The 20,307-nt window shown below is 46.2% G+C and overlaps 1 protein-coding gene and 1 long non-coding RNA gene across 2 annotated transcripts; one reads left to right on the top strand and one right to left on the bottom strand.

The window, feature by feature from the left end:
- Window positions 1–3,300: 3,300 nt before the first annotated feature.
- Window positions 3,301–7,892, bottom strand: LOC147913403 (uncharacterized). The gene is made up of 3 exons (XR_015548712.1): window positions 7,404–7,892; window positions 6,937–7,055; window positions 3,301–4,209 (listed from the first exon to the last, which is right to left on the bottom strand). It is a non-coding gene; the product is annotated as an uncharacterized LOC147913403 (long non-coding RNA).
- CBR3 (carbonyl reductase 3) lies at window positions 7,848–14,349 on the top strand. Its single transcript, XM_004429588.3, has 3 exons — window positions 7,848–8,268; window positions 9,724–9,831; window positions 13,784–14,349. The coding sequence occupies exons 1-3, from the start codon at window positions 7,980–7,982 to the stop codon at window positions 14,218–14,220; spliced, it is 834 nt and encodes a 277-aa protein (XP_004429645.1). The 5' UTR covers window positions 7,848–7,979; the 3' UTR covers window positions 14,221–14,349.
- The last annotated feature ends 5,958 nt before the right edge of the window (window positions 14,350–20,307 follow it).

Below are 20,307 nucleotides of genomic sequence, written 5' to 3'. Positions count from 1 at the left end.
AAGATCCCAGCCTTCCAGAAACCCTTCCCCAGTCGAGCCCAGGGCGCGGCCAATTCCCTTTTCAGGCATGGATCCCAGCCTTTCAGACACCACACTTAAACTGGTTCATACCACATTTGCAGAGACAATGTCTTGCTCCAAGTCTGCGGTGTTTACAATAACATTTTCTCTGAGTCTCTCTGAATATAGAGGCCAGAAACTAATTCTAGGATACCAAAGGGGTAGCCACCATGGAACAGCCCTCACACCCATGTATATATGGTCAACTTATATATGACAAGGAAGCCAAGAATACTCAACGGAGAAAAGACAGTCTCTTCAATAAGTGGTGCTGGTAAAGTTGGATATTCACATGTAAAAAGATGAAAGATTCCTATTTTACACCACTCACAAAAATTAACTTGAAATGGATTAAAGACTTAAATGTAAGACTTGAAACCACAGAACTCCTAGAATAAAACATCATAGGAAAAAAGCTCCTTACCATGGGTCTTGGCAATAATTTTTTTGATGTGATACCTAAAGCACAAGCAACAAAGGAAAATAAACAAGTGGGGCTACATCAAACTAAAAAGTTTCTGCACAGCAAAGAAACCATCAACAAAATGAAAAGACAACCTATGGAATGGGAAAAAATATTTGCAAACCATACATCTGATATGGGGCTAATATCCAAAATATATAGAGAACTCATACAACTCAATAGCAAAGAAACAAATAATCCAATCAAAAATGGGCAAAGGACCTGAACAGACATTTTTCCAAAGAAGATACACAAATAACCAGCAGGTACATGAAAAGGTGCTCAACATCACTAATTATCAGGGAAATGCAAATCAAAACCACAATGAGCTATCACCTCACACATGTTAGAACGGCTATTATCAAAAAGACAAGAGATAACAAGTGTTGGTGAGAATGTGGAGAAAAGGGAACCCTTATGCACTACTGGAAGGAATGTAAATTGGTGCAGCCACTATGGAAAATAGTATGAGGGTTCCTTTAAAAATTAAAAATTGGACTACCATATAATCCAGAAATCCCACTTCTGGGTATATATCTGAAGGAAACGAAATGACTATCTTGAACAGGTATCTGCACCTCCATGTTCATTGCAGCATTATTTACAATAGCCAAGACATGGAAACAACCTAAGCGTCCATCAACAGATGAATGGGTAAAGAAAATGTGGTATATACATACAATGGAATACCACTCAGCCACAAATAAAGAAAGAAATCCTGCTATTTGCAACAACATGGATAAAATTTAAGGGCATTATGCTAAGTGAAATAAGTCAGACAGAGAAAGACAAATACTGTATGATCTCACTTATATGCGGAATATAAAAAAACAAAATCATAGAAACAGAGAACAGATGGGTGGTTGCCAGAGGCAGGGGTGAGGGGGGAGAAATGGGTGAAAGTAGTCAAAAGGTACAAAATTCTAGTTATAAGATAAATAAGTCTTGGGGATGTGAGGTACAGCATGTGACTGTAGTTAATAATATTGTACTGTATATTTGAAAGTTGCTAGAAGAGCAGATCTTAAAAATTCTTATCACCAGAAAAAAACTAACTATGTAAGGTGATGGGGATTAACTAGACTTATTGTGGTAATCATTTCCCAATATACACATATATCAAATTGTTATGGTATATACTTTAAACTTATACGATATTATATGTCAATTATATCTCAATAAAGCTGGGAAAAAATATGATGACCCTCCCGGGGGGTTTAATAGGAATAAGACATGAATGAACCTGCTAGTGGCTCTAACCTTGGTACTGGGCTAGACAATGATGTAGTAGAGAGAACATTAAACTGAGAATTTGAAGCCTTGCTTTTACCCCACTTCAGGAATAGACATGCAGTTTGACCACTCAGGGCCTTAATTTCCTTATGTGCAAAATCACTGAGTTGGACCAGATGATTTCTAAGATCCCAGAAATAATTCTACTTTAAGAAAGAAGTATAATTTGCACACCCATGTTTCTTGTAGCATTATTCACAATAGCCAAGAAGTGGACACAACCTAAGTGTCCACTGACAGATGAATGGATAAAGTGTGGTATATACATACTATGGAATACTATTCAGCCTTTAAAAAGAAGCAAATCCTATCATACACTACAACATGAATGAACCTTAAGGACTTTGTGCTAAGTGAAATAAGCTAGTCTTAAAAAGACAAATACTGCATGATTCCACTTATATGAGGCATCCCCAAAGTGGTCAAATTCATAGAAACAAAGTAGAATGTGGTAACCAGGGGCTGGGGAGAGTGGGGAATGGGGAGTTGTTGTTCAAGAGGTATAGAGTTTCAAGTTTGCAAGACAGAACAGTTCTAGAGATCTGCTGTACAATAATATGCACGTACTTAACACTGCTGTATGTACACTTAAAAATGGTTAGGATGGTATATTTTATGTTATGTGTTCCTTACCACAATGAAAAAAAGTACAATAAAGAAAGAACAGCCATCCTACACCTTGTCCTGCTTCCTGCCTGCCTGGTCGAGCCCTGTTGGGACCTTGGCTGACCCATCCTCAGCATCCAGGAGCACAGCCACAGGAGCGGAAGCTGGGGCTGCCGCAAAGTGAGGCGGGACTTCCAGGATCTGCCGTCTCCCCAACACCTTCCACGGCACTCACAGCACCATGGTTCCGATCCTAAACCACTTCATTGTCCACCCCTGGGAAGGACAAGGGTTGAAGAACTGAGGATGGAGAAGAGGAGGAGGGCAGTTACCAAACTGTCTGTTGACCTCTTCATTTGACTCAGGAACCCGACCTTAATCTTGCTTCCAGAAAAACAATGGGCCCCATTCCTGCCCAGGCCTGCCTTTACCAACTCAAAGGTTCTGAGAAGCTGACAGGAGTCAACAGTGCTTCCTTTATGGCGAGGCTGGAGACAGGTTCTCCTCGTCTCCCATCTCTGCCTATGTTGTTATCTGCCTCTAGCAAAGAAATGTGGGCAGGGTCATGACTGTGCCTAACACCACTCCTATTATCCAGGAAGACCTCAATAAATAGTTGTAAGCAAATGAATGTGCTGGTTTTAGATAACTGTCCGTCTCCTCTTGCTGGAAAATTTAATAACAGCAGACATTTATAGAGTTCTCCCATTTGCTCTAAGCACTTTTATAATATTAACTCATTTAATCCTTACAGCAATCAAAGAGCTAGGCACTATAATTACTCCCATTTTACAAATGAGCAAACGGAGGCACTGAGCGATTGAGAACCTTGCCCAAGACCACACAGCCCATAAGCATCAGAGCTGCGAGCAGCTCCATGGGGGCAGGGAGCTTTCCCTCTGACTGTTCACTCCTAACCATGCCTGGAACCTCAGAGGCACTCAAATATGCACTAGAGGGATGCAGATGAATGGATGCTGTGGACATCCAGGGCCCCAGATGACAATGAGCCTTTTGAAGGAGAAGAACCCGGAACACACCATGTTGCTGGTGAACGCTTTGTTACCCTAATGACCTAGGAAATACAAAGGGAGAGTGAGAACAAAGCCAGTTTAAAAGGAATCCCAGCTGTAAAAGACCACCAGAACCCATAACTCTTCTGAACAGGTACCCATGGCTGTTTTGATGGTGGGAATTTGGATCAGGGACAGGAGCTTGCTTATCACTTCTGCCTTCAGTAAACACAGATCCACCAACCAGGTCAGGTTTTTCATGAGGCAGATAGTATCGAGTGGCTTTTTCCCTTTACTTCATTCTTCCTCAACACTCAGGAATGTATCAAAGTTTTCTTCCCCAAACCAGTCTTTTTTTAAAAAGATTTGTTCACGATTCAAATCCTTTGTGCAATGCTATACTAGGTACAAACGAAGAGTGTTTTCCCTCCATCCTACAGGTGAGGTGGGAATCCTCTGTGATAACTATATTAGTTTCTGATTGCTGCTGTAACAAATTACCACCAACTTGGTGGCTTAGCACAAATGTATCATCTTATAGTTCTGGAGGTGGGAAGTCCTCAAGTCAAGGTGTCAACAGAGCTGTGTTCTTTCTGGAGGCTCCAGGAAAGGACCCATTTCCTTGCCTTTTCCAGCTTTTGGAAGCCACCTGCATTCCTTGGCTCCTGGCCCCTTCATCCATCTTCAATGGCAGCAGCGTAGCATCTTCAAATCTCTCTCTCTCCTCTGCTTTTGTCTTACATTTCCTTCTCTGACTCTGATCTTCCTGTTTCCCTGTAATAAGGAAATTTGCGATTACATTGGGCTCATCACCATAATCCAAAGCAATCTTACCACCTCAAGATTCTCAATTTAATCACATCTGCAAGGTCCCTTTTGCCATGCAAAGTAACATTCCCAGGTTCTGGGGATTAGGACATGGAAATCTTGCTGGGGGGGTGGGGGGCGGGTATTCTGTCTACACTATGACCTCTGTCATTTCCAAACTCTTTCTCCTCTCTTTCAAAAACCCCAGCTCTGTTGAAGATTGTGTCACTCTTAACCAATTAGCCCTCCTCCTTACTATAACCCAATAGCTCCCTACTTGCTGCATATTGGAGTTACCAGGAGAGCTTTTAAAACTCCCAATGCCTGGGTCACACCCCAGACCAATTAAATCACCATGTCTGGGGATGGGAGCCAGGCATCAGTATTTTTTTTTTTTAAGATCCCCAGGGGATTCTAACATGAAAAATTTGGGAACCTGCTACGAGTGAGACTTCCCCCAAATGACCCTACACACCCCTTCATGGATGGATGTGAGAAGGACCTGCTACCTAATTTGCAGGGCCCAGTGTGGGGACCTTTGTTAAAAAATCAAGAATCTCAGGACAGTCACAGCAGAGGATGCACACCTGGAGGCCAGCACATGGCTCCGGTATCTTCTCCTGCTGTCCACTCCTATCCTCACCTCTGATGAGGTCAGGAGTCCTGTGCAGGATCCATCTAATATTTTGGCTTCCCAGTCCTTTGACCTCCTTCACACCAACAAGATTTGCCTACCCCCTTCATGTGGTTCATCCGCACAGCCTCTGAGATCTCGATCTCAAAGCATCCCAAAGCCCGCCAGGACCTGGCTTCCCCTCGTGGGTGCCTTGCCCTCAGAGACCTACATTCCATTGACCCTACTGTTTTTCCCTCATTAAAAATCTCCAACTTCCTTCTGTCCTTTCTTCCATCCTTAGAGGCCATAGCCCTACAATACAATCCTTTCCTTGCAAACACCCTTCACTCTGTTGTGTGAGCCTGACAGAGCACCAACCCTCAAACTTCACGAAATAATATTTCACTAGTGCATTGTGCTAGCAGCTGGACGATGCTGGGGGGAAATTGCAGGAGGCAGATCGTGCTTTCTTGACATTGATGACCTCAGACCGCAAATGGGACCCCAGCTCTACCAGTCAATGCCGCCTAATTTGCTAATAAATTCACTTTCCCACTCTGCAGGATGGCTATTCTTTCCTCAGACTTCCCTAACTGCTCCCTCTTGCTAATGCCCTCAAATCGTTCATCCTTCAAAGAGAAAATAATGCCTTCGAGGAGAGCCATGCAACATGCCTGCAACTAGACCCACACATCTGCCTTCCCTCCTGTTACAAGAGGTGCCTGATCCCAAGGCCAAGCCCCTACCTGAGCCCTAGATCCCACCTGAACTCACCTTCCCACACATTTTGTTCTTGAATTATTCTCTTTCTCTCCTTCACCAATTTTTACCCTGAGATTATTACCATTGCATAAAACATGCTTTAATAGCTCTCCCAGCCTTTAAAACTCTTTAAAAAAAACTCGTCATACAATGTATATTCTCTGACTACAATGGAATTAAGTTAGAAATCAATAACAGCAAGACATCTGGAAAATCCCCCAAATAGTTGGAAACTAAAAATATATATTTCTAAATATCCTTGGTCAAAAAAGATAACAAAGGGCCGGCCCGGTGGCGCTAGCCGTTAAGTGCACGCTCCGCTGTGGCGGCCCGGGGTTCGCTGGGTCTGATCCCTGGCGCGCACCGACGCACTGCTTGTCAAGCCATGCTGTGGCGGCGTCCCATATACAGTAAAGGAAGATGGGCATGGATGTTAGCCCAGGGCCAGTCTTCGTCAGCAAAAAGAGAAGGATTGGCAGATGTTAGCTCAGGGCTGATCTTCCTTACAAAAATAATAAAAAAAAAGAACAAAAGGTGAATTAGAAAGTATTTTAAACTGAAATTAATAGTCCTCAATGCCTATATTAAAAAAGAAAGACATCTGGGGACCGGCCTGGTGGTGTAGTGGTTAAGTTCGCTCACTCTGCTTGGGCGGCCTGGGGTTCGCAGGTTTGGATCCCGGGTGCAGACCAACGCGCCACTTGTCAAGCCATGCTGTAGCGTCATCCCATATAAAGTAGAGGAAGATGGGCACGGATATTAGCCAAGGGCCAACCTCCTCAGCAAACTTTTTTTCCTCACAAAAAAAAAAAAAAGAAAGAAAGAAAGACCTCAAATCAATGACCTCAGATTCCATGATAAGAAACTGGAAAAAGAACAAATAAAACCCAAAGTGAGCAGAAGAAAGGAAATATAGAACAGAAATATAATCAGAAAAAATATCAATGAAACCAAAAGCTGTTTCCTTGAGAAAAATCAATAAAATTCATAAGTTTCTAGCCAGATAGATCAGAAAAAAATATATGAAAGACACAAATTACCAATATTAGGAATGAGAGATGTGGCATCACTACCAACATTAAAAGGATTAATAAGGGCATATTATGAACAACTTCATGTCAATAAAGTCAATAGCTTAGATGAAATATACAATTTTGAAAAACAAGAATGAAGCTCACTCAAGAAGAAATAGAAAACTTGAATAGCCCTATATCTTTAAAATAGAGTTCCAAACAATCTTTAGGAGAGAAAAAGAAATATTGGCTGAGCCACAGTAGAGGACCACACACAGCAGGTCCCCACCTTCCTGATCTCACCTGTTGAGTTGATGGAGAAGGTGGAGTCAAGGTGACAGACGCACAGGAAGCTTTGCAAGCTCTGCTTGGGAAAAGCCGAGTCATAATGAGATCGAAGCTCTTCATAAATCTAAAAGTCACTAATCAAATACACTCGGATCAAAAACACTCAAATTACACTAAAGAAGGTAGGTAGGGGTGTTCTAATTGCCTGTCCACACCTAAACACACCTTTGGGGATTCGTTTTCAGCTGAACTTTGTAGGTAACACAGATTTCGCTGGGAGAAAAAAATTATATATATCCTCCTTGGACAAACCTAAAATGCAGGCACTTTAGCATCCATAAGAGTTATGTAAGGATTAAATTAAAAATACTCCAAGAAGACGCTTGGCGCACAGTTAAGAGCTTCATAAACATTCCCTCCCACTTCGGGGCGCACTGGGAATTATACAGAGCGACGTACCCCGCCCACACCTGTAAACTTACTCATAGGACCTTTTTTCTCTAATTCTCTCTCTTGAGTTTCTCTTAAGCAAGAAAGGGGATCTATGTCCTCAGAAGCAGTTACAGTGTCTAAATAGTTTCATTGCTTCTTAGAAAAAAGCGAACATTTTTATTTTGCAGTGGATGATGGGCGCATGCCCAAGAAAATTACTCAGCACTTGCTTTTCTTCTTTTGGGGTTCTCCTAAAAGTTTCTTCAATCCAACTGCTATGCATCTGTAGACCCCATCAGCCCATCACCGTCCGGTTTTGCTCTGGGAGAACCACAATATCTCCAACCCGTAGACTACCGCTTGGCTCAGAGGTGGGATCAAAAGAGGGCGCAGCGCGGGGAGGGGGCGGCCCCGGGAGTGGGGCGTTACGAAATCTTTGGGAACAGACGGCTCCTCCTCGGAGGGTGGGACGGAGGCCGGGGCCTCGTTTTCTAGAAGTCGCAGCACTGGATCCGAGAACTCAGTTCTGTGTGGCTTCTTTGTGCCCGGGCACCGCAGCGCGCGCCCCCCGTGGCCACAGACCCCCCGCTCTCCGCGCAAGTGCTCCGCGCGCCCCCGACCCGCCCATGTCGTCCTGCAGCCGCGTGGCGCTGGTGACCGGGGCCAACAAGGGCATTGGCTTCGCCATCGCGCGCGACCTGTGCCGGCAGTTCTCGGGGGACGTGGTGCTCACAGCGCGGGACACGGCGCGGGGCCGGGCGGCCGTGCAGCAGCTGCAGGCTGAGGGCCTGAGCCCGCGCTTCCGCCAGCTGGACATCGACGACCTGCAGAGCATCCGCGCTCTGCGCGACTTCCTGCGCAAGGAGTACGGGGGACTCAACGTGCTGGTCAACAACGCGGGCATCGCCTTCAAGTGTAGGTGTGGGGCTGGGAGGTCCTTGGGGTGCTCCGAGGGTGCGGGGCAGCGAGCCGCAGGCGTCCCCACCCATCCACTTGAGTGATCGGGGAGGGCAGCGCCTGCCCCTCGGGATGCGCTCAGCCCTCGCCTCCCGCGGCAGGTTGTCGCTTTCCGCGGAGTCGCCCGAGCGGTTCTCTTAGCGCAAGACGGACCCGGGCGCCGGGCACAGCGCGCCCCGCCCGCCGGCCTGTGCCGGCCTGTGCGCAGCCCAGGGCCCTCCCGGAACTGTCAGCTGCTGTGGTTTGCAGGAAAACCGGCCTCCTGGGAGGGGACCACGCCCTGCTAAGCTCATCAGCTTTCTGTCTAATGCAAGAAACATTTTCTCTGCGGAGGGTCTCCAAGCTCACTTTCGGCTTTCTCTTTCCCTGAAAGGGCGCATTCATAGATGCCAGGAGGCATCTGCTCGGGACAGGAAATGAGTCGCCGAGACACGATTAGCGCGCACTTGCACGTTAGTGGACTCGAGACTTTGTTTAATGGAGAGCTTTGATAGGCTCTGGCAAAGAGGAAGCGAGCCTGGTTCCCTCCCCCAGGGAATTTATATTTGTTATCAAACATAAAAGGGTGGTTTTAAGTAGCGTCTTCCTTTGGGGAAAAAAAGTCAAGGAGATTACTTACTCTAACTATCACTCGATTGAGAAAATTATTGAGCTGCCATGTGCTGCGGATAGAAAGAAACTCCAGCTCCACTTACAACCTAGTGGGAAAGAGAAACCTAAGAGGCGGAACGGAGTAGCATGAACTATCGTGGAGCGTTGAGTCTTCATCCCTTTAGCCTTAGGCACTGACCATCGCTGTGCACCCGCACCCGCAGCTCGGCCTGCGGATGGCTGACACCCCCCTGAGCGGCCCTAAGCCATAGAGGGGTTTGTGGATAAAGACGCCGCTTCCCGGACGACAGTAGGGGAACGCTGACGTGCGCTGGGAGCCCTTGCCCCTCAAAGTGCGGGCTGTGGACCAGCAGCACCCGCACCGCTGGGCGCGTGCTGGAATCGCAGAATCTCAGGCCTGGCCCCACACCTGCTGAATCAGAATGTGCATTTTCACAGAATCCGCAGGTGCCTCCTGTGCCCGTTCAAGTTTGAGCAGCAGCGGTCCAAGGCAGTTCTCAGTGTGGCTCACAGACCAGAAGCTGTGGCGTCACCTGGGAACTCGTTAGAAATGCAAATTCTGGAGTCCCATCCCAGACCTTCTCAGTGCCAAACTCTGGGGGTGGGGCCCAGAAAGCTGTGTTTTAACAGGCCCTTCAGATGATTCAGATACACGCCTGAAGTTTGAGAACCGCCGACGTAGTGGTTGAAAAATTGTTGTAAAATTAGCTTGTTTTTCCTTTAATGGGACATAAGATCCACTCTGTCATATGAATTTCAGGGGGAAATGTATGACTTTGTGTTTCCTTCTCTTTTTGAAAGCTGATGATCTAACGCCCTTTGACGTTCAAGCTGAGGTGACACTGAAAACAAACTTTTTTGGCACGAGAAATGTCTGCACTGAATTACTACCAATAATAAAACCTCATGGTAAGTCCAGCCACGTGGATTGTCAGGTTGTCAGCAAGGAGAGAGCCACGGGGCTGTCCCTCGGGAATCACCCAGGGGTGCTATTTCTCTGTAGGGGGAAGAAATAGAAAACTGCATTATTTTCTTATAATATCTGTCTCCTCACTCGAACATTTTAGCTTTAGCTTTAAAAGATATGTATGATATGTGGCAATGCTCTTGGGTCCCATGTCATGAGCTCAACCCTAGAATAATCGAGTGTTTCAAGTCCCAAAAGGCCTCTTGTCTTTGAATAACCTCAGCGAGTCCTTCTCCAGCTCCCCCAGGTGAGGGAGCCACACCAGCTCATCTGGGGGCCTTGGGGTTAGTGTCTGTTCTAGCATTTTTATGACTTTCCCTTTTTGTACCAAACTTTCTCAATCTGATTCAGAAAATCCAAAAGAAACTTTTCTTCATTAGGAAATATCTTGCCACACTCCCAAGTATTCAATAAATAACTTTTATTACTTTTCCACAAATATTTATTGAATGCTTACCATAACCCAGTCATTACGATGGGTGCTGGGGATGCAACGGTAAGCATTGTGGACAGAGACAATTCTGCCCACAGAGCACAGAGTCTAGTGGGGGAGACCGTCATTGACAAAGAATCTTAAGTGTAAATTACAACTGTGCTGGGAGGTGGGGAAAGAAGGCTTGCTTCCCTGAGGATTTTCTTTCCCAAGAAGTCAACTGTGATTCCTGTGGTTCTTATTAGAAATGTGCTTTTCTTATTTTAACATTTTGAATAAAAATGATCTCTAGTTCAAACATGTTAATCTAAAACGATGCATTGTGGGAGTTGCACCTGTACCCCCATTCCTGGCCCCACAGGTAATTCTCTTTATTAGTTTCTTAGTGGGATGGCATCATAGAAAGCCCACAGGTAGAGTTGCAGGCACTGGTTGAAGGAAGCCTTGGGTCTAGGTGCATGGAGTTGGTGAGTGCCCAGGGCCAAGGGGATGAAGTTTTTAAATGCAAATCTAAATGCATATTTTTTTGCTCCCTTTTTTACACAAAGAGCACATTAAGTATAATGTTTTCCACCTTGCTTTCTTCACTTACTATGTCTGGGACTCTTTCTGGATCAGGACAGAAAGATTTCTTATCCTTTTTTACAGCTACATAGTATTCCATTGTAGGGGTGTCTTTTACCAAGAACCAGGAAGTAGTCTCCCTATGGATTTTAGAATCATAGAATTTGAAAGCTGCAAGGTATTGAAGAAACCTTACATTCCTACACTTTCAGTTTACAGAGAGGGAAACTGAGGCCCAGAGAAGCGAACACAGCAGGGTAGTAATACAGCTGGAAACAGTATCCATGTTTTCCTGACTCCACCCGTCAGTCAAATTAGGATACGTAATTCTAATGAAGTAAGGATTATAGCGCCAAATGATTGCAAACCAAGCCATTTTGAGAGATAAAAGAAGGCTTTGGGGAGGGTAGGGCTCAGGGATCAACCCAGAGCAAGTGAATCACTGTCTTTAATCCATTTTCTGTTAACAGTATTTCCCAAAGTGGGAATCTCTGGTTTACAACACATTAAGAATATTTGTGACTTTTCCGTAAACTTCACGTTTACCTGGAGGGAAAAACACTGAGCATCATTGCCTCTTGATTTGTAGAGAATTGCTTTCTCCCCATACAAAACTGATTGAAAAGCCACTCTTTATTTAGCTTTATGATATCACTTGAAAGAAAGTTTTCCGGCTTGCTCCTTCCGGCAAGATTCTGAGTAAATAGGTTAATCAACTATTAAGCCACTAGGGGGAGCTACTTACCTAGCCTTGCTAGAATTGGGAGGTGGCTGTTTCTGGAGGGGTGAGGCCACCTGGACCTCAGCAGAGTGGAGGGTGGGGGACGAGTGTGGGCATTGCCCTTCTCTGGGCTAGTTGGACCCATCTGGCTGTTAAGACTGTCACCACTTGGCCTCTCTCACAGAGGTGTGCCCTCAGACCAAAAAGAATGCCTATTCCTTTTAGGAGGTTTTTTATTTCTATCGAAGTCATCAAGTAGCCCCTGTCATTTGTTTTTCTCTTCGTTCTTCCTCTCCATCTTAAATTTAATTCCTGGTAGCAGCTGAGTCATTGAGAACAAAGCTGTTTAGAAAGTAATGAAGAACACAATATCCCAGTGCTCACGTTCTAGGCCAGAGTGAGGGTATCTCTGTTCCTTGCCAAAATATTGAAGTGACTCTACTCATGAGAAAATCAGGCCAATCCAAATTGGGGGAAATGCTACAAAATAATGGCCTAGAGTCTTCAAAAGGTCATCATCAACTAAAGTGTTGAGAGGAAAGGTTTATGATGTTTGTCTACATCTTAGAGAGAGAGAAAGCAAATGTGGCAAAATGTTAACAATTGGTGAACTTAGGTAAGGGGTGTGTGGGTATTGATTGAACTATTCTTGCAACTTCTCTGTAGGTTTCAAATTTTTCAAAGTTAAAAGTTGAGAAAGAAATAGTATTACCAGGGAGACGGAGAAGGAAGGAAAGAAAAGAAGAGTCTTAGGTACTTGGGGGATAAGTGAGGGGCTCGTGTTCAAGGAGAGAGGATATCTCCATATGGGGTTGGGCCCACAAGGATATCCAGTAGAATGTGCAACCCCACCCCCACCCCAAATGTGTACCTGTGGTGAATACTGCTTAGAAAATAAATAAAATCCAGTTATCCTATTGGATGCAGAGGATGTGAATTCAGAATAATATGCAAGAAGTGTCCCCCAAAATTGTTTTTTTTTTTTTTTGATGTTGGATGAAATCCACAAGTTTACTGGCTTTTGGATTGCCACGAAATTTCCAATGCTTCAAATTGTTTTCTAGTTTTTGGCCTGCGTATATGGGGTTTTTTTTTGTTTTTTCTGTGTGAGGAAGATTGGCCTTGAGCTAACATCTGTGCCAGTCTTCCTCTATTTTGTATGTGGGACACCACCATAGCAAGGCCTGATGAGTGGTGTGTAGGTCCGCACCTGGGATCTGAACCCATGAACCCCGGGCCGCCAAAGTAGAGTGCACAAACTTAACCACTACGCCACTGGGCCGGCCCCTGCATATTTATTTTTATGGACAGAACTGTCTCTTTAGTAGCCGTGAGTTATTGTTAATGTGAATATTAACTCATATGAATTATATTTAATGAATTTTAATATATCATTATTAACTATTAAAAAAATAATGAAAATCAAAACTGGTATGGAGAATCAACCCACTCCATGTGTGAAAGTACCCATCATTAAGCATAGACAAGGATCATCCCCAAGGCATTGCTTGACCCCGATTTTGGCACTCAGGGATAAAGAGGTGGCTGACCACGGCCCTAGGAAAGTGTACAAACCGATAGAGAGCTTTAATCTCAGAGTGAGGGAGCTGTCCCTAGAAAAGCAGGTACATAGGCACTTGGAGTATGTGTGGGGAGAGTGTTTTATGAAACTACCTGGGATTCTACTACAGACCTACCTCCTGCTCACCTAATGGAGAATCACTGCCCTTTAACCCCTGTTACTGATAGAAGTGTGTTCTTCCCTTTAAGAGAACAGAAGACAAAAAAATGTGAAAACCTGGTGGTGCCTTCTAGCATCACTTTTTTTTTTTTTTTTTGGCAAGGAAGACCGGCCCTGAGCTGACATCTATGCCAATCTTCCTCTACTTTGTATGTGGGATACTGCCACAGCATGGCTTGATGATCAGTGTGCAGGTCCACACCCTGGATCCAAACCCACAAACCCCAGGCTGCCGAAGCAGAGTGTGCAAACCCAACCACTACGCCACTGGGCCAGCCCCTCTAGAGTAATTTTTTATGCCTTCTGGAGTTGTTTTTTTTTTTTTCTTATCACCAATTCAACCTGCACCATGACTCAATCATATGTTAGGTATACAGTCAACCAGTGATTGTTTATTTGTGACGTGCTTCTGTATTTTTTATTATTCCGTTTCAGGCAGAGTGGTGAATATCAGTAGTTTACAGGGTTCAAAAGCTCTTGAAAACTGCAGCGAAGATCTGCAGGAGAAGTTCCGATGTGAGACTCTCACAGAGGAGGACCTGGTGGACCTCATGAAAAAGTTTGTGGAAGATACAAAAAATGAAGTGCATGAGAGGGAAGGCTGGCCCAACTCCGCTTATGGGGTGTCCAAGTTGGGGGTCACAGTCTTATCAAGAATCCTGGCCCGGCATCTGGATGAGAAGAGAAAGGCCGACATGATTCTGCTGAACGCATGCTGCCCCGGGTGGGTGAAGACGGACATAGGTGGGGCTCATGGCTCCAGGACTGTGGAAGAGGGGGCCGAGACCCCTGTCTACCTGGCCCTGCTGCCTCCAGATGCCACCGAGCCTCAGGGCCAGCTAGTCCGTGACAAAGTCGTCCAAAACTGGTGAATGTCTGCTTTGGAGCTTAAGGCTTAATAAACGTTTGTGGAATGAATGAATGGACTTTGATGTTGTAGTCTGATTCTGTTTCTGTCCTTGAGGAATTATAATCTCCCTGTGAGAAGGTGTCTGGTTCTGGAATATAGCTGAGCGATTTTGCTATGCCCCAGCTCTTTAGCCTGAGAGGAAGAACATAGTCCACTGGTTCTCAAGAGTTAGAAGGCATCAGAATCACCTGGAGGGCGTGTTAAAACATTGCCCAGAGTTGAGGCTCAAGAATGTGCATTTCTTACAAGTTCCCAGGGGCTGCTGGTGCTGGGAAGGCACTTTGAGAACCGCTGGTCTAGCAAGAGGTCTCAGGGCTACGGAGCGGGACTCAGCCATTTTCCAGCTGTCCCTTGCTATTTCTAGGTTGTTGACTCTGTAAGGATGATGATTTATCCTCTGTTTCCTTAGCGCTGCAATCCTGCTTTGTATCTCCTTCTGTTTTATTATATTTGAGTACATTTTAATTGGTTCTTATATTTTTGAAGCAGTATAGCTTGAAGGACTCGGGAGGACTGTCCTTTCTTCGTTCGGATATGACTTCTTCCATAATGGGGTTTTCATCTGGGTTTTACATCTGTGTTCTTCCAAGAATGTTTGCAAGGTTTCCCTGCCACTTCTTTCATCTTGTTCATGCACGGTGTCAACTTACAAAGCAAATTTGCCTGTTATTTTATCTCAAAATGAGTTTATTCGGGAATAGCCAAAAGAATTGCAATTTGGGATATGTATGCTATGACAAACCATAGGTAAATCTGGAAAAAAAAAGGAGGGCTGCAGCTTTTATAAAGAAAAAGGACGAGTAGGGAGGGGCTGTTCTAAACAAAAATCCATTGGGAGAAAGTAACAGTTCAGGGCGGCAGTGGCTTCTCATTGGCTGGGCTGTAGTGTTTCTCATTGGCTGAGCTGTTGCCCCGTGGGGAGAGAAATCTTCCTTCGGTAGTCAAGTAGTTTTACTTCCTGTCCAGGATGCAAGCCTCCTCTCTTCCTGTTTGGTGTAATTGAGGATGGATGATTGGGCATGACAGCTCCCCCTACAGGCCTTCCCGACTCCAATTTAGGTAAGGTTTCTTTAAGTTCCACCATGGGCAACTTTGTCCAGACCATCTCTTTGCTCGGACATATGCAGATGTCTGCTCCTTAACCTGTTCTGGCTTCCCTCTCAGCAACAGCCCAGGGTGATTCTTCAGATGTCTCCCTGAGTCTCTTTTGTATATAGTCTCTCTGACAACAGGCACCCACCTTCACTGCTTTCAAATGGGATTGGTTTTGCAACCAGCCTCCTGGGTTCCCGTTATACCCTGTAGAAGGCTGACTTGAAGACCAAAGGATCTTATGAAAGAGGAGAAATATACTTGCAAAGAAAGTTTTCAAGGGAGTCAAGACTTAGGAAGGAATGGCTAGCCAGACAACAAAAATATAACAGGCACACAACAGACAAAATACAAAGAAAAGAAAGCACAAACTTACCAAGTTTATGATGGGCTCTGCACAGAAGAAAACAGCAATGTTGTCACTTGATCATGACCATGAAGGTCCCATCTTATCTCCTGACAACAGCATTGGGGAAATAAGGGATAAGGCTGTTTTCCATGTGGGAATCAGGATAGCATGAAAATGCTCAAGGTTTCATTTATTTGGGAGACCAGGACTACACAGGTGACCCTGTTATTTCTAGTCTATCACAGGGTGCAAGGTTATTTTTCTTGACTCTACAACTTGCAATGGCAGCATGTCAGCGTAGCTCTCTCAACCCTCCCCTCACTTTTTCATCCACTTTGGGGAGAGGGAAGTCTGAAATCTACCCAGATTGCATTTCACTTCCTTTGGCCATCTCTATATTGCCTGATTAAATCCAGCATGCTCTTATATTCATCTCAGACCAAAGCTCTTAAAACATTTTAATGACTTCTTGTCTGGCTCCAAACACATTTGAATGGCTTTTGATAAGTTTCCTAAATACCTTTCATACTCTGGCTCCCTTTGCAGCCAGCCTCCAGAGTCCTGCCAATGAGGGGCAATAGCATAGGGACCATGGAGAACTTTCAGGCTGTGCGTGATGGAGTCACAGACAGGAAATGCATGAGTAAACAGGCCAATCCCTTTTATTTCTTCTTCCTTTTTTATCTCTAGGAAATCCCACCTTGACATTTTTGAATCAGCCTGTAGCCCTTAGAAGACCCTTAATTGTGAACTGCTGATCATAACAGCATTTCTCATTTTTAGGGAAAGGTCATGGGGGCCCTTACAGGACGTTCTGCCCAGCACCCTCTTCCCAAGAATTATCTCCTGGCCCCCTCTCCCCTGCTTCTTCCTTGTGTTTGCAGCTGCAGCAGCCATGAGGTGACTTTGCCCTGCTAGCCTCTGCTGACTTCTCCAGCCGTAGGCCTTTCCTCTAAAGGGCAGGACCAGCTGGACTGGATCAGAGAAAGCTCAGAGCCTTTACTCTGAGGGGCTCCACCCATCTCATGTGGTCCAAGGAACAGAGGGAGCCAGGTACAGCCAGAGGAGGAAGAGAAGCAGTTACAAAGTGGACCAAAGAGAGACAGCCCCCCTCCCCACGGTGGCACCCCTTCCCTGGTCTCAGACCATTCCTGAGATCCTGGGTTCTGAGAGATGCTCCAAGATACCCTTATATCCTTAAAATAAAATAAATTTCCCTTTTCCTTAAGCTGGCTTGAATTGGGTTGTTGTTGCTTGCAACCAAAAGGAGCCTAACTAATAGAAGTGCATGAAAATGTTTCAAGGTATGCCGTAGTGAAAAAAAAATAATTAGGCTTGGAATCAGAAAGAAAAAAATCATGAATTGAGAACCCATGGCATACTGGGCCATATGTCATGCTTAATACTTTCCCAACATTGTTTTGCATAACTCCCACAATAGTCCTTTGAGGTAGCCGTTCATGTCCTTTTCAAATAAGGAAATAAAGGCTTGGAGAGGTTAACTTGCCCAAGATCACATAGCTACGAGCCAAGAGCTGGGATCACATCCAGGACTGTCCGACCACAAAGTTCCTTGGCTTTTCTTGGCACCTAGTTCTTAGCACGTCCAGCTTCACTATATGAGTCTAGAGCTCATGGGCAACTCCCCTGACGTAAAAATTAAGGGGGCTGATACATTGAATCTACATGACATGTAAGCCATGTAGTTATTAGATTCCCAAATTAGCCTCCGTGCGAACTTTTCCATAAGGTAGATAAATGAAATATGGCTTAAACGCAGCATATTTTAAATGGATTATCCCAGATGATGTGTTTTTTAGGCACCAGATGGATCCAGTGACCCCATCCACATCAGCTTCTCTGTGATATAAATTCTCTGTTGAGGCGTGAGTGGTAAACCTGCATACAGTATCAGCTTTAGACCTGGCCCTTGGACTCCACTCTCACCTACTAAACTGCAACAAGGATTGTGACAGACCAAGAATCTGAATAGTGACGTGGGTGTGGAGATGAAACAGGTGATGATGACGATCCTGACAAAGGTTTACTTGTTACTGCAAGTCAACCACAAAGTGGGCAGAGCATCAAATACAGAACTACACAGGACTTCTGTCTACATGGGTGGAGCAGAATCTAGCTTATAGAAGAGAGAGGCTCCGAGAGTTACCAATATCTGCATACAGAAACTCAGAATGCATTTACCTGGCTGATCTCTCTAATAGGTGGGCCAGCCTGAGCCAGAGAATGTAGGCATCTCTGATTTATAATGCCTTCTTTATTATCAGAAGGGGTAAGAATATTCTCACTTAAATTAAATCTGAAATGCCCTTAGTTTGAGTATTATTGTGCAAGGAATCTGTTCTATCTACATGTCTTAAACAGATGAATATAGTGAAGTAGACTTTTAAATGTGACAACTTGACCCAAGAAAACAGATGTCTTGTAGGAATAAACTTTCAAGTCTTAATGCTGTACATTTACTGTCAAGTCTGATGATAAATGGAGTTGTTCTTTTAAGGGTTTACAGTATTTGAATTTCTCAAAATTAATTTAAATTAACCTCCCACACACCTGGAGTTCTTTAGAGATAGATGACATAAATATAAGGCACATATTTTATATAAATGTATAAGGACAAAGTTGTACGTGGTGGTTTTGATACAAATAGACTGGTTCTCACTCTTTTTCGATGATGAGCAGTTCTTTCATCTCAGTTCTATGTAGTGTGGAGTGTGGCTAGGATTTGAGGAAACTACAAAAAAAAAAAACTCACTTCTTTGTCAACTCTGTTTTTGTAAAAACAGAGTACCAATCTTCATTAGGAAATCAATTGTCATGAAATTAATTTTTTTCTTGCTAAATGCTCAATCCTTTAGTTTTCCTCTGCTTCTACTTTAAGACCATCCCTAATATTGATCATTAGAGGACTTACATCTGGGGCATTTGGTATATGCCAAAGGAAGATGGAATCAGAATCAGAAGCCTGGCTAGGCCAGAGGTCCAGCATCCCAAACTATTAAAATACTCTTGGTGACTTGGGGGAGGTGATAGATCCCCTTGGGAATCTGATACAAACTATATATCCTTTCTCCACAAACATACATATACACAAAATGTTCTGTACAATTTCAAAGTGTTCATGGACCTTCTACCCCCACCCCCCAAACTCTTTCATGACTGCCTAGCCTTCAGGAGCTCCAGACTAGATCTAAAAATTCCTAAGGGACCGTCAGGAGTTAAATGGGTAGAAGCCTCGACAGAAATTACCACCTCAGTCAACAGGTGGCACTGCTTTGGTTGGCTAGGAGCCCCCGCTGGAGGTGCAATCAGGATGTTCAGGTGAACTTCGCCCGACTCCCATCCTTCAAGGTGCGTCTCGCTCTGCAGCTGTCAGGCCAGGGTGAGTGGGTCTGAGCTGTCCAGGTGAAGGCTCGTAAGGATGACACGCAATGGTTAGTTTATCTGGAAATATTAATGCTCTTTAGAGTTGACGTGAGGTCTCCTTTCTGAGCCAAGGCCCACATAACGAAGCTCATTGCAGGAATTAACTCCCTCACCTCGTCTGATGCCAAGCGACCGTCGGAAAGGTGCGGCCTGTGGCGAGGGCACCTTAACGAGGGTCCCCGAGCCTCCTGCGGCCCGAGCGTGTACGGAAGGGTTCATTCCCCCTCCTCCCCGAGGGTCTGGATGTGGCCCCGATGGAAAGGATGGGGTGAGCCAGGTGCCATGGGTCCCATGGTTCTCCATGTCTGTAACTCCAAGGCCCTTCCTTGGGCTGATTCACGGATTGATGCCCCCTTCCGTTTGGGCGAGTCGAGCGAGCCCCAGGTGACGGGCGGAGCCACCCCGCCCACCTGTGCGAGGCCTTCCCGGGAGCAGCCCCGCGGCGAGGGCGGGAGCTCGTTGTTGCTGCTGAGAGCGACGCCCACGGCGGGGAAGCTGTGGAAGACTTGGGGTGCGAGCCCCGTGCTCTGGAGTCGGAGCCCGGGACCCGCCTCCCGCCGCCGCCCGCCGAGGTACGGCCTCCTGGCCCTGCCCTGGTCAAGGGCCCGCCTCCCAGCCCGCCCCTCGCGTCGAGGATACGCCCTCGGCCCTGCCCCACGCACCGAGGGCTCTCTCTTGGGCCCGCCTCCCGGCCCCGCCCCGCCCACCAGGGACCCTCCCTCGGCCTCCCCACCCGCCGAGGGCCCGCCCTTGTCCCCGCCCCTCGCGCCGAGGGCCCGCCTCCCAGCCCCATTCTGCCCGCCCAGGACCGCTACCTTTGCTCCCGCCCTACGCGCTCAGGGCCCTCTTGCCGGCCCCTCCCGCCTGGGTCTCGCCCTCGGCTCCTCCCCACGCGCCGAGGGCCCGCCCTTGTCCCCGCCCCTCGCTCCGAGGGCCCGCCCCCCAGCCCGCCCCGCCCCCGAGGACTTCCTCGGCCCCGCCCCACGCACTGAGGCCTCTCTTCGGCCCCGCCCCTCGTGTCAAGGGCCCGCCTCCAGCCCCGCCCCCGCCGAGGACCCTCCCTCGCCCCGCCCCACACCAGGGCCCTCCATGGGCCCCGCCCCCGCGCGCCGAGGGCCCGTCTCGCGGCCCCGCCCTGCCCCCTGGAGCTGCGGCCGCTCGGGC

This window comes from Ceratotherium simum, chromosome 27, assembly GCF_057802395.1.
Source record: "Ceratotherium simum simum isolate JZ-2026a chromosome 27, ASM5780239v1, whole genome shotgun sequence".
NCBI lineage: Eukaryota > Metazoa > Chordata > Mammalia > Perissodactyla > Rhinocerotidae > Ceratotherium > Ceratotherium simum.
The sequence above is the reverse complement of the archived record's forward strand: the minus strand, read 5'-3'. Positions and strand labels throughout refer to the sequence as shown.

Coding starts and splice junctions, on each gene's coding strand:
- CBR3 (XM_004429588.3), top strand. CDS start 7,980: ATGTCGTCCTGCAGCCGCGTGGCGCTGGTGACCGGGGCCAACAAGGGC. Junction 8,269..9,723: donor CGCGGGCATCGCCTTCAAGT/GTAGGTGTGGGG, acceptor TCTTTTTGAAAG/CTGATGATCTAACGCCCTTT. Junction 9,832..13,783: donor ACCAATAATAAAACCTCATG/GTAAGTCCAGCC, acceptor ATTCCGTTTCAG/GCAGAGTGGTGAATATCAGT.